General features: G+C 46.8%; 1 protein-coding gene across 1 annotated transcript in view; it reads right to left on the bottom strand.

Annotated features, from left to right (window-relative positions):
- The window catches only part of LOC137433454 (uncharacterized), a 500,692-nt gene that overhangs the window by 136,525 nt on the left and 349,679 nt on the right, over positions 1-14,488 (bottom strand). The window contains exon 8 of the mRNA XM_078785196.1: positions 3,005-3,500. Coding sequence (XP_078641322.1) covers positions 3,005-3,500 — 496 coding nt within the window. The remainder of the gene's footprint in view (positions 1-3,004; positions 3,501-14,488) is intronic.

Below are 14,488 nucleotides of genomic sequence, written 5' to 3'. Positions count from 1 at the left end.
AAAATGAGGTTATGTTGAGTGGTGAAGAAAGAGGAAGGTAATAAAGTGGACAACTGCTTTGGTCAATATGTGGAAAGGGGATTTGGAAGGAATTCAATAAAATGTAGGGAATGTTTTGTGCCACAAGAGATGCAGTGGTATCAGAGGAAATTTGGTAACAAAAGCTGGGATTTTCATGTGTAAATGATGTGAAGATCAATCATTTGAAAATAAATATGAAGAACAAAAATAAAGAATCCTGAGCTCAGAATTTAATTCAGAAAAGGTCAAAAGTTTCTGTTACGTAGGATGCTTGACAGAGGCATCATGAGGAGCAGAGTTAGCCGTTAGATCAAGTATCGTCAGTCTGGAATAAGTGGAGACAACGAGGAGGTAACATGAAGTATGGAAACATTCCACTGTCTGTAAAGGTTTGAGTTTGTAAAGCCTGTGTCAGCCCAGTATTGATGTATGGAAGCGAAACGTGGGCAATGTACATCAAATGTGTATAAATAATGGAAAGAACCGAGATGAGAATGACACAATGGATGAATGGATTGTCTCTTAAAGAAAGAATACTGAGCTCAGAAATCAGGAAGAGATTGAAGCTCAGAAAATTCTTGTTTGTTGTTGTTGTGGAGCTGACGTGAGTGGATATGAGGGAGTCGAAGTTTAATGCATGAGAATCTCATCCAGTCATCAAAGTTGGGAGGGCAGTAGACCACACATGTATACAAGGCATTGATATGGAGAGGAACACATATACGGAGCTATTCCATTGGGATAATGGGGACAGAGTGTGGCAGGGATGATAGGAATGGGAGTTTCTGATGTAGGCTGCAACACCACCACCAGCTCCAGTATTGAATATGTTAAAGTAGCATAAGGAATAACCAGAGAGGAAGATGAATGAGGATACGCTGGAAAGAAAAATGTCTGTGAAAAGGTAAAAGTGGGGATGAGGCAGTAACCTGCAGGAAGAAAACCATGATGTTGGAGCATAAGCCTCTGATGTTTTGGAACAGATGTAAAGGGGTAGGTGATGCACAGCAGGGTGAGTGGGAGTGGTGGTGGAGCAATGGGTAGTGGAGTGACGGATAGTGGTGGGGTTGGATCAGGGGCTGTGAAGTTGAAGGAACTAACGGGGGTGGGGAGGTGAGGCCAAAGACAGGTGATCTGAAATTTAAATAAGGTGCAAGCAGGGATTTTCATGTGGCAGATAGGTGTCAACACATACACCAGCAAAAGTGACAGGATGAGGTGAGTGGTAGTTGAAAGCCAAGGGTGGACATCATACATTTCCTGAATCATCAGACCTGAAGGATATTTTTGATTCATGGTGACAAATGTTGTCATTCAGGCTGGGGATGCTCGAAATCTAAAGCCATTTTCCGGCTCCATAATTGCAAAACTATTGGGATGGGAAAGTTGCTCAATTAAAGAAAGTAGATGATAGGTTGCCTGTGGCATGGCATGTACGAGTATAATGGAGTGACATATCTAATTATACCAAGCAGTATTATTCTTCATGACTTTGAAATGGGGATAACACTTTTGGCAAATGAAGTGCTTGAGAAATATTAATACAATATCTTAGGCTTGTACTATTTTAGTTTTTGAAATACCAGAGATATATTTGATGGACCATACTCTTTACAGAGCATTGGTGCTGCCACAGCGGAATATTTGTAAGGGTTATACTGGCTTGTTTGCCATTGCCTTCCCAGCGTTGTTTGTCTGTCTAACCTTATAAATACCGAGTGTCAAGCAAGGAAGCAGCAAGTACCATTTGTTTCAGTCTTTGGTACGACTCGGCTGGGTTTGAACCACCGGCTTCCCACACTCCGAGAGGATGCGATAACCATTGCGCCACTGAGTCTGGTGTAGATATATATTACTCAACCCTAATTATTGTACATATTTTTGAAAGCCTTTGAAAAGTCAAAGTTCAACAATTATTGTTACACATACTCCGGTTTGAATTAGTGATATTTGACGAGAATTGTGTCATTGATTTAGATTTTAAACAGAGGCTTGTGACTGCAATGAAATGGGAAAAATGATTCTGGAATATAACCATGTGTACCTCCTGAATTCCCCATCCATAAGTGACATTATGTTAGGCAGCTCCAGCCTTACCGAGTGTAAATAAACAACTTACAAGAAAGAAACCATACAAAGTCTAAACGATTCCCATGGCATCACACCGAGGATCAAGAAAGCAGAGTCGCAAGGAGAATACATCTACTCATAACACTAAACAACAAGAAAAAGAGCAATCAGAGATTGCAAACCCACGCCAGGATGTATTTTGAGTGGTTTTTAAGTCTTTTGTGTTAAAACAAATATGGCGGCCTAACCACGTGATCGATGACGTCATCGTTATTTTTTTTTCCTCCACCAATTTATGCCGACATGACGCTCAATAAATTTCATCTTGATCAGATGAAGTTTTGTACTTGTCGAATTATGACGTTATAATGGAGGCACCTATGACATCATCATTAACATATTTTATTCCCCATGGAGAGTTCTTTAAAATGAGCCATGTCTCAATTTTTTCTATTCAGCGCTTTCCGAGATGCAAAATTTTTCGGTTTTTCCAAGATGGCGGCCGAACCACGTGACCTATGCCGTCATAATTATCATTAAAAAATTCTACAGGTGGAGATGCACCTGTGGTGAAAATTTCATGTCGATCGGACCAATGGTTGCAGAGAAAATCATATTTAATCTGTGCGGACAAACAGACAGACAAACAAACGGACTCAAATACAATACCGTCTCCTCTGGCGAGGGTAACAAGCACGACCTTTCTTCAAAAGTTGTTCCAAGTCTTGAAAATTATTTGTTTTTCGAAAACAAAACAATATGACTTTCCTCATCTTTTTTTGTACACCTCTTCCCGTCTATAATTCTGAAGCTCAGACATCATTCTTTCGCGTTAAAATTTTGAGGGTGTTCATTCTTATTTTTCAGGTGTCACTATTTTGAATGAAATGAGGTAAAAACGAAGTTTTGCCACCTGTTATCTGACAGAACACTGTCCAGGGACAACTGTCTGGAATGACCCCTTGGCAGCGTCCCCAGCCATCCCTGGCCTGGAGGAAGCTCTTGATCTTTCGGCCCAAATGTTGGACCCAACAAGAAGGCCTCAGGACAGGCTGGCTGGCCATACATTGCAGTCACACCTGGAGAGCCTGCATGCATACGGTGCGCAAGAGGAGCGGGAGGTGCTGGAGAACTCTGCATCGCATGATCTCCGTGGCTCACTACCGCATGCCACGGGGAATCGAACGATGACATCCCGGCCGGGGAATGCAATCGAGCCGGGGAGCCAAGACGATGTGGCGATCGTCGAGGACAACAAGAATCAAGGCGACTCAGTGTTCCATAGGCTGGCATAGTTGGGTCAAGTCGGGCCATAGATCCACGGCGAGAACCGCCCAGAGTGCTGCTGCCTCTCTGCAAGGTAAAGTAGGTCCTAGGACTTCCGGGAACAGCTGAGCGTGGTGCAGGAACTAAAGGAACAAGGAGGGTGGCACAAAATGGCAGTGATGTAAGAGAGCAGAGGGCACGTTATGCGGTGTATCAGTACTGTGCAGCATCTGCAGTGTTTTCTATTGCATTTTAGGAAGTTCCCCTTGAATTAATCCAATGAAGGTGCTCTGATTATCATTTCAAATGCTAGAGTTTGAAACTTGGTTAAATCAGTATGATTCAAACACTCCAGTTATCATGTACATAGCCTGTTCTGTCCCGTTATTCCCCTATTATGGGGCCTTTCTACTCATTGCAAGCAGGAAGTTAAATGAAGAGCAGCTCCAAACTCAAAATAACTTTGGTAATATGCACCGGTGGAATAATTTTACTTAATAAACTCACAGCAGCACAAGTTGTTAATACATACATGTCTGGCAGCAGTTCTTCCATTAGCACTACAACGATGAGTTAATGGTCTTACAAAAACCTCCTGGGGCATCCCAGCTAAGAGCTAACCTTGGTGTGTCGTAAACTTCCAGTGTGGCTCCTTACCTTGGGACTATGCCACTTATCCGGGTCAATTCACACCATGAATGCGATAATAAACCATGGATGTGATAATAAACTTCCTCTGCTACTCAGCGTGAGCAGCAATCCCTCATCAAGACTGTGCAGTTTTATTTAAGGGAGACATTAGGACCATTCATAATGACTGCACGAGGCAGTGAATGTATTGATGAAACACAAATTATGATGTAAAAAGCAACGATTAATAGGAACACGAGCAGGGACTCAGGGGCGGATCCAGGAATTTTTTGACGAGGGGTGCATGAAACCATAGCGCTGGGGGGGGGGGGGGATAAAGGGGGGGTCTGGGGGTCCTCCCCCAGGAAATTTTAAAAAATTGATCGTCAGAAACGGCATTCCGTGCGTACTTGGAAGTTTCTGCAGTTCCTTGTGTTCTTCCCTGGTCCAAGAGTTGAGCAGATTCGCACCGCCTGCACCCTCATCCTGGATCCGCCCCTGCGGCTACCCAGTGCTGCCCGAGGGGAGAGGGATACCCGGCGCTGCCCGAGGGGAGAATTGATACCCAACACTGTCCAGCTGGGTGAGCTTTTCCAAGCGGGGGTTTCAGGATGTGTCGGACATTGAAAAGTTATGGAGTTATTGGCCTCATGGTGGTTACCTTTTGCCTGTGGGAGCACTGTCTGACCTCTCATCCCAATATATGCTCCCCTCTCATCCCTCTCATCCCTTTATTGGCCTCAAAATGGACGTCAAGGCCAATGTGTGCTCGCGTAAAACCTTGCCCAGATTCTGAAGTACCCACATCTAAAATTTGGGGGCTCCAGGTGCTACAGTTTGGCCATAAAATAATCACATACAAACACACAACTACTTGAAAAGATTTATATCGATAAAGAACAACTGACAATGGTGTAATTTAACAAGGGGCTAAAGGTGGAAAGAACAGTTAACTTTGGGGTGACTTTGGGGTGACTTTTATAATTTTCCCACATCGCATTCACATAAATACCAGTGTAAACATAAATACCAATCATCCCAGTGTAAACGCAAACTGAAACCTATGAATTATTTAATTATTCATCCAGATGGTAGATTATATTAAAAGCTTCCTTGTAAAGTTCTTCAAAGGAAGTCTTCCATTCATGATTGCTTACACAGCTTTTTGCAACAGCACAAAGAAAACATTTATCAAAGAAAATGCACATTCACAATTCAACAACTTTTCCGTGAACCACATAATTTACAATTCACTAATTCCCCCCATGAAAAACCACATCCCTCCTTACAATTTCATTTCCAATTACGTGTGACCCACATTGTTGCATCAATACTGCTCACGGTGAGATTCCAAGGTGACTTAGCAGCAATTACACCTATATCTTGTTAACTCCTTGAATAAAATCTGTGTTATATGCCTAGTTTTGCATCAGTCTGATGGGTGCAGAGTTAGTGGGTGCACTTACCGTTGAGCATTCTAGGCTGGGTTTGATTCCTGACCTGACTATGAACTGTCGGAGTGGTGCTTTACTAGCAAGATCACGAAGTGCGCCATCCCTCGGATGGGATGGAAGTTATAGTTGGTGTTCCATGTGCTGGCATGAGCTGGTGGACGTTAAAGATCCTACGGGGTCTTTCATGAAGAGTAGGTGAGTGAGTTACTATCAGCACTCTAAACCAGTTACAAGTTCCTCCCGTGACTACTGCTGCGAAGGGAATAGCAAACCACCGAATGTAATCTTTGCCTTGAGACTGCGTTGGCAGCAATGAACCTGCCTTCATATTCTTACCATTTCCCTCCTGATTATGAAGCCTAATCACAGCCAAACTGAAATATTTTTTTACATTTCGCTACTACCTGTTCATGGAACACAGATCCATGTGACCAATTTGTGTATAAGCAGAACTTGGTGTCCACAAGAACAATCCTTTTCACCAAAGTTCATCTCATTCACCGTTTGCCCTTCACGTGACTCGTGGTGGTCCCTCTCGGCTCTCCCCCCGTTGGTATTTTTGTGCACATAAGATTGTTCACGGTTCTGTTTAAATATTATTTAAATATGTATAACCTTTCCCCTTCAGTGTTTTACTCAGTGGTATTTTACAACACGCTGTTTTTCTTCCTATTTAAAAGGCTTTTCTCAAATTCCTCTCCAACTCATTCCACCTCAAAAAAAAGAAATTCAATATCTTATACGTCTCCCTCACTACATGGTCTAAATTCACATTCATTCCATCCCTCCTCCATCATTCTGAACCGGATTGCTAACTTGAAAATCACAACAAACCCAATTTGTTTTCAATGTTCGTCTTTCATTAATCATCCACTTTCTAAACTCCCCTCTTGCCCCTCCCATCCAAATCCCTCCCCTTGCACCTACACTCCTAAACTCCCCCCTTGCCCCGCCACTCTTAAACTCCCCCCCTACCCCTCCACTCCTGAACTCCCCCCTTGCCCTTCCACTCCTGAACTCCCCCCTTGCCCTTCCCCTCCTAAACTCCCCCCTCACTCCTCCCCTTCAAAACTCCCCCCCAACCCCTCCCATTCAAATCTCCCCCCATACCATTCCTCTCCAATTCTCCCTCCTCCCCCCTCCTCCTCAAAGCTGCCTCCTCCCCACATCGTCTCCATTCTATCTCATACCTCCACCCCCCCCCCCAACCTTCTTCTTTCCTCTGCCCCCCCTCAAACAACCCCTCTCTGTGCCTCATCCCTTCACCTTCAAACCTTTCATCCTCCTCATCCTTCCCTTTCTTGGAACTCTTCTGCAATCGCTGACACACTAACAACTGCTCTCCCTACCTCCCCCTCTCATCCTTCATCTTACCCTACTCCTCCCCTCCCCTGTCCTGTACCCGATGCTCCCCCCCCCTCTCTTCATTAACGGTATGGACCTCAAACATCCGGGGCCTTCGCTCAAACCTGACTGATCTCTCCATACAGGTTGCTTCTGACAATCCAGACTTGATCTGCTTAACAGAGACTTTCCTCCTTCAAGATGTCTCTGATTCCTTAATATCTCTTCCGGGTTACTCCCTCCTCCGGTATGATAGACCTGAGCCTCGGCCTGGTGGTGGGGTGGCTATCTTTATCAAAAACTCTCTTCCTCACTCTCCTTGCACTGCCCTCTCTCCTCCTCACCCCCAGGAGTACCTCTGGCTACGGCTTCCTCTCCGCTCCCACCTTTTGTTCATATGTGTTCTGTACCGTCCCCCAAACAGTGATGACTCCATCTACATTTCACTGTCTGACAACATGGACCAACTTCTATCCACTCATCCCAACTCTCTCTTCCTCATATGTGGTGACTTCAATTGTCATCATGCCACCTGGTTGGGTATGGGTTCCTCTCTCACCAGTCATGGCACCTCAGCAAAGGACTTCTGTGACTCACTGGGATTGACACAATCTGTCAATTTCCCGACCCGGATCTCAGCCAATGGAGTATCTTCTCTTCTAGACTTGGTTATGACTAACTTCCCTGCTAATGTCTGCTGCTCTTCTTCTGCTCCAATCGGTTCTTCTGATCATGTGCTTGTCAAAGTGGACATCTCTCTGGCCATTCTCAGAGAGCCTCCTCAGCGTCGACGAGTCTGGCATTTCACTCAGGCCGACTGGGACGGTCTTCAAGCAGCCATCAATCGTCTGGATTGGTCTCCCATCTCCACTGCCTCTGACATCAATTCTTCCTGGGAATTCTTCCAAAGCAAACTGATCTCTCTCATGCACAGATTTATCCCATCTCGCCTTCAGTTGTCTTACCCTTCCTCCCGTCCATGGTACACTGAATCTTGTGGTGAGGCAGTTGCCCTGAAACAACTTGCCTTTGCCTCTTGGAAGGCTAATCCAACTGAAGGAAATCTCAGTTCCTTCCACCAAGCTCAGAACAAGTGTGTGTCTACCCTCAGGAGTGCCAGGAAGCACTATCTCTCCTCACTCAAGAATGAACTCTCAAACCTGTCTCCTTCCTCCAAATCCTGGTGGCGTCTGGTCAAATCCGTTTCTGGTGTTTGTTCCCCCTCCATCCCCTCCCTTACCTCAAATGGCCACACAGTTGACATCGCACGTGACAAAGCCGAATGCCTCAATTCTGTGTTTGCCTCAAAATCCTTAGTCCCAAACCCATCTCTCTCTGTTCCCACCTTTCCCAGTCGAACCAAACTGCTCCTGGACTCTGTGACCTTCTCTCCTGACAAGGTGGAGGAGTTTTTGTCAAACCTCGACTCTGATTCTGCAACTGGACCAGATGGCATCAGCCCACGGGTCCTAAAATCCTGCTCTGCCGCTCTATCTCACCCTCTCTCTGTTCTTTTCACCCTATCCTTTGCTCAAGGTCATCTGCCAGCATCCTGGAAATCAGCAAACATTACCGCTTTACACAAAAAAGGAGCAAAAACAGATCCTTGCAACTACAGACCAATCAGCCTGCTCCCAATTATCAGCAAAGTCATGGAATCCATCATTGCTTCGGATATGAAATCTTTCCTCTTCTCCAATGGCTTGATCTCTGATCATCAATTTGGTTTCAGACCAGGTCACTCTACTCTGGACATGCTGCTTCTGCTGTCTCAACAATGGATGGAGGTCCTCAATGCCAAACAGGAAATCAGAGCTGTCTCCCTTGACATATCACGTGCCTTCGATACGGTCTGGCACCCAGCTCTGCTCACCAAACTCTCCTCCTATGGTATCCATGGAAATCTCCATGCATGGCTTGCGGACTTCCTCTCTGGTCGTAGTCAACGTGTGGCCCTGAATGGATTTCTCTCATCTCCCCTTCCTGTTCAGGCTGGAGTTCCCCAAGGAAGTGTGCTGGGCCCTGTGCTTTTTCTGGTCTTTATCAATGATCTCTCCGACTCTCTGGAAAATCCTCTGTATCTCTTTGCTGATGACTCCACTCTCTGCCGCTCCATTCCTCTTCCCTCAGATCGGCAGTCTGCAGCCTCCTCACTCTCTGAAGACCTGGACAAAATCACAGACTGGTCAAACATGTGGAACATATCTTTCAATCCTGACAAATCTCACACTCTTACTATGTCTCTCCGAAAAGATCGACTGGACAACCCTCCCATCTACTTTCTCAACAATCATCTCGCGAGATCTTGGAGACGGCGGCAGGGATTTTCGAAGCTCCACACGGTCTCCACGTTTTTCGAAGTTAAGTCTGTTCACAATTGTATTTTGTCGAAACTGTATTTATCTTTCGGTGTGTGAAGTTATTGTGTGCAACTTTGGTTGTTTCTCGGTGTTTATCTTTCATAAATTGATCGTCTGTTTGCCGTGTCGCGAGCAAGGCCTTGTACAGTGTGCACTGTACAACCTTGAGGCTTTGTTTTTCTCTCAGTGGTCCGTCGTTTGTGATCCAATAACTTTCGTTCTCTGTATTCCCAGGCTTTTCACCCATAGCCTACTTCCTTGTGTAAATCTCAACTCAAAAAAAAAAAAAAAAAAAAAAAAAAAAATTTCCTTCTCTTTTCTCATTCGTTTATTCATTCTTATTCGTTCGTTCGTTCTTCGACCACGTGTTTCTCCCCCATTTCCCCAGATAGTTTTCACTCATTAACCTTCAATGTTTACACTTTCCCCTCAAGTTATGTATTCCGTCATATTTTATAACACCTTTTTCTTCTTCTTCTTTAAAAGGCTGCTTTCGACTTGCTCACCAAATCAATTCATCCCAAAAAAAATATCCATCTCCTATAGTGCCTTTGTTCTACATTCCCTAAACTCTCCTGCACTCCATCCTCCATCCAGCGTCCTTAAACGTATTTTTAACTCGAAGGTCACAAGAAACTCATTTTGCAATAAATGTTCGTTTCCCATAAATCGTACACTTTCAAAAATCCAATCTCACCCCTCCCCTCCAAATCTTCCCCATAACCCCTCCCCTCCAAATCTTCCCCATCACCCCTCCCCTCCAAATCTTCCCCATCACCCATCCCTTTCAAATCTCCCCCCTTGCCCCCTCCCTCCTAAACTACTCCCTCACCCCTCCCCGCCAAGACGCCCCCTCGCCCGTCCCCTCCTAGACTCCTGCCTCACCCCTCCCCTCCAAATCTCCCCCATATCCCATCCCTTTCAAATCCCTCCCCTTGTCCCTTCCCTCCCAAACTCCCCCCTCACCCCTCCCCTTCAAATCTCCCCACCCTCATTGCTTCTCAATTTCCCCCCGCTCACTCCCCCTCCTCAAAGCGTCCTCCCCGCTTCTTCCCCCTTCAAACTCTCACCTCCATCTCCCCCAACCTTCTGCCTCGCTCTTCCCCCTCCTCAAATAACACCTCATTGTGGCTCACCCAATCACCATCAAACCTTTTGTCCGCCCCATCCTTCCCTTTCTCCGAGCTATTCTGAAATCTCTGACACATCTTCAACAGCTCTCCCTACCTCTTCCACCTCTTCCACATCTTACCCTACCCCTCCTCCCCCCTGTTCTGTATCTGATGCTCCCCCTTCCTCTTCATTAACGGTATGGACCTCAAACATCCGGGGCCTTCGTTCAAACTTAACTGATCTCTCCATACAGGTTGCTTCTGTCAAACCAGACGTGATCTGCTTAACAGAAACTTTCCTCCTTTATGATGTCTCTGATTCCATAGTATCTCTCCCGGGCTACTCCCTCCTCCGGTATGATAGACCTGAGCCTCGTCCTGGAGGCGGGGTTGCTATCTTTATCAAAAACTCTCTTCCTCACTCGCCCTGCACTGCACTCTCTCCACCTCACCCCCAGGAATACCTCTGGCTACGGCTTCCCCTTCGCTCCCACCTCTTGTTCATATGTGTGTTGTACCGTCCACCAAACAGTGATGACTCCATCTACATCTCGCTGTCTGATGATATGGACCAACTTCTATCTACTCATCCCAACTCTCTCTTCCTCATATGTGGTGATTTCAACTGTCATCATGCCAGTTGGCTGGGTGTGGGTACCTCTCTCACCAGCCATGGCTCCTCAGCAAAGGACTTCTGCGACTCACTGGGACTGACACAATCTGTCAATTTCCCGACCCGGATCTCAGTCAACGGAACATCTTCTCTTCTGGACTTGGTTATGACTAACTTCCCTGAAAATGTCTGCTGCTCTTCTTCTGCTCCGATCGGATCATCTGATCATGTCCTTGTTAAAGTGGACATCTCTCTGACCATCCTCAGGGAGCCTGCTCAGCGTCGACGAGTCTGGCATTTCACTCAGGCCAACTGGCACGGTCTTCAAGCAGCCATCAATCATCTGGACTGGTCTCCCATCTCTACCACCTCTGACATCAACTCATCCTGGGAATTCTTCCAAAGTAAATTGCTCTCTCTCATGCACAGATTTATCCCATCTCGTCTTCAGTTGTCATACCCTTCCTCCCGTCCATGGTACACGGAATCTTGTGGTGAGGCTGTTGCCCAGAAACAACTTGCCTTCGTCTCCTGGAAAGCAAATCCAACGGAAGGAAATCTCATTTCCTTTCACAAAGCCCGAAACAAGTGTGTGTCCACCCTCAGGAGAGCCAGGAAACAATATCTCTCCGTTCTCAAGACCGAACTCTCTTATCTGTCTCCCTCTTCCAAATCCTGGTGGCGTCTGGTCAAATCCGTTTCTGGTGTTTGTTCCCCCTCCATCCCCTCCCTTACCTCAAACGGCTACACAGCTGACTCTGCACGTGAAAAAGCTGAATGCCTCAACTCTGTGATTGCCTCTAAATCTTGTGTCCCAAACCCATCCCTCTCTGTACCCACCATACCCAGTCGTACCCTGCTGCTCCTGGACTCCGTGTCCTTTCCTCCTGACAAGGTGGAAAAGTTTCTGTCAACCCTCGACTCTGATTCTGCAACTGGACCCGACGGCATCAGCCCACGGGTCCTAAAATCCTGCTCTGCTGCTCTATCTCACCCTCTCTCTGTTCTCTTTACCCTCTCTTTTGCTCAAGGTCAACTGCCATCTGCTTAGAAATCAGCCAACATCACCGCTTTGCACAAAAAAGGTGCAAAAACAGATCCTAGCAACTACAGACCAATCAGCCTTCTCCCAATTATCAGCAAAGTCATGGAATCCATCATTGCTTCTGATATGAAATCTTTCCTCTTCTCCAATGGCTTGATCTCTGATCATCAATTTGGTTTCAGACCAGGTCACTCTACTCTGGACATGCTGCTTCTGCTGTCTCAACAATGGATGGAGGTCCTCAATGCCAAACAGGAAATTAGAGCTGTCTCCCTCAACATATCACGTGCCTTCGACACGGTCTGGCACCCCGCTCTGCTCACCAAACTCTCCTCCTTTGGTATCCATGGAAATCTCCACGCATGGCTGGCGGACTTCCTCTCTAGTCGTCGTCAACGTGTGGCCCTGAATGGGTTTCTCTCATCTCCTCTTCCTGTTCAGGCTGGAGTTCCCCAAGGCAGTGTTCTGGGCCCCGTGCTTTTTCTGGTCTTCATCAATGATCTCTCTGACTCTCTCGAAAATCCTCTCTATCTCTTTGCTGATGACTCCACTCTCTGCCGCTCCATTCCTCTTCCCTCAGATCGGCAGTCTGCTGCCTCCTCACTCTCTGAAGACCTGGACAAAATCACAGACTGGTCAAACAAGTGGAACATGTCTTTCAATCCTGACAAATCTCACACTCTTACTATGTCTCTCCGAAAAGATCGACTGGACAACCCTCCCATCTACTTTCTCAACAATCCTCTCCAAGAAGTTCTGTCGCTCAAGATTTTGGGTCTCACTATCTGCCATGATCTTTCTTGGGAAAACCACATTTCCAAGCTGGCCTCCAAAGCCAGTCGCCGACTGGGCATCCTCCGTCGTGCGAAGTCCTTCCTCGGCACACCTGAGCTCCTCACCACATACAAGGCTTTCATCCGCAGCTCAATGGAATACTGTTCTCCCCTATGGGCCGGTGCTCCTGCCTCACACCTAGCTCGGCTTCACGCTGTTGAAACCAAAGCTTTCAGAATTATTGGAATCTCCCGCGATGAAGCTATCTCTGAGGGCCTTTCACTCACTCACCGCAGGCAGGTAGGTGGTCTTTCTGTCTTCTACCGACTCCTCTCCGGCCTTGCACCCCCAGCTCTCTCTGTGCTCTGTCCCCCAAATATTCCTACAGGTCGCACAAGATCTGCCAGCAACCCTCTGATGGTTAAACTGCCGAAATCTCGGCTCTCCGCTCACCTTCACTCTTTCATTCCTCTTTTCTCCCGCCTCTGGAACAAACTCCCTCACTCCCTTCAATCCCACTCCTCCCTCCAGGTCTTTAAAACAGCTGTTCACCACCATCTCTTATCTTCCCCCATCCAAAACCTTGATCTTTTCTACCCCCGCTAATTCACCCCAGATCCGCCTTGTTTGAAATTCCAACTTCTTTCCTGGAAGTCCTGGCAGTGTCCATATGTTTTATACCTCTCCCACTGCCCCCTTCCCACGCCCCCCCCCCCCCCCAAAGCCCTCGCCCTCTCTCAGATCTCTCGATGTCTCCATGTCTCTCGGTCCCTGCTCTCAAATGTTGTGTTTGTGTCCTTCCCCCTCTCTCCTCATCTTGTCTACCGCTCCCTATGTTATATGTTTTATGTGTCGGTTTGACTTTCTGTGTGATTAATGTTCGCTCTTTCACGAGCCTCGATATTGTATACAAAAAAAAAAAAAAAAAAAAAAAAAAAAAATCCTCTCCAAGAAGTTCTGTCGCTCAAGCTTTTGGGTCTCACCATCTGCCATGATCTTTCTTGGGAAAACCACATTTCCAAGCTGGCCTCCAAAGCCAGTCGCCGACTGGGCATCCTCCGTCGTGCGAAGTCCTTCCTAGGCACACCTGAGCTCCTCACCACATACAAGGCTTTCATCCGCAGCTCAATGGAATACTGTTCTCCCCTATGGGCTGGTGCTCCTGCCTCACACCTGGCTCAGCTTCACGCTGTTGAATCCAAAGCTTTCAGAATCATTGGAATCTCCCGCGATGAAGCTATCTCTGAGGGCCTTTCACTCACTCACCGCAGGCAGGTAGGTGGTCTTTCTGTCTTCTACCGACTCCTCTCCGGCCTTGCTCCCCCAGCTCTCTCTGTGCTCTGTCCCCCAAATATTCCTACAGGTCGCACAAGATCTGCCAGCCACCCTCTGATGGTTAAACTGCCGAAATCTCGGCTCTCTGCTCACCTTCACTCTTTCATTCCTCTTTTCTCCCGCCTCTGGAACAAACTCCCACACTCACTTCAATCACACTCCTCCCTCCAGGTCTTCAAAACAGCTGTTCACCACCATCTCTTATCTTCCCCCATCCAAAACCTTGATCTTTTCTACCCCCACTAATTCACCCCAGATCCACCTTGTTTGAAATTCCAACTTCTTTCCTGGAAGTCTTGGCAGTGTCCATATGTTTTATACCTCTCCCACCCCCCCCCCCCCCTTCCCATGCCTCCCCCCCAAAGCCCTCTCCCTCCCACAGTTCTCTCGATGTCTCCATGTCTCTCGGTCCCTGCTCTCAGATGTTGTGTTTGTGTCCTTCCCCCTCTCTCCCCATCTTGTCT

This window comes from Myxine glutinosa, chromosome 10 (assembly GCF_964187855.1).
Source record: "Myxine glutinosa chromosome 10, kmMyxGlut1.1, whole genome shotgun sequence".
NCBI lineage: Eukaryota > Metazoa > Chordata > Myxini > Myxiniformes > Myxinidae > Myxine > Myxine glutinosa.
The sequence above is the reverse complement of the archived record's forward strand: the minus strand, read 5'-3'. Positions and strand labels throughout refer to the sequence as shown.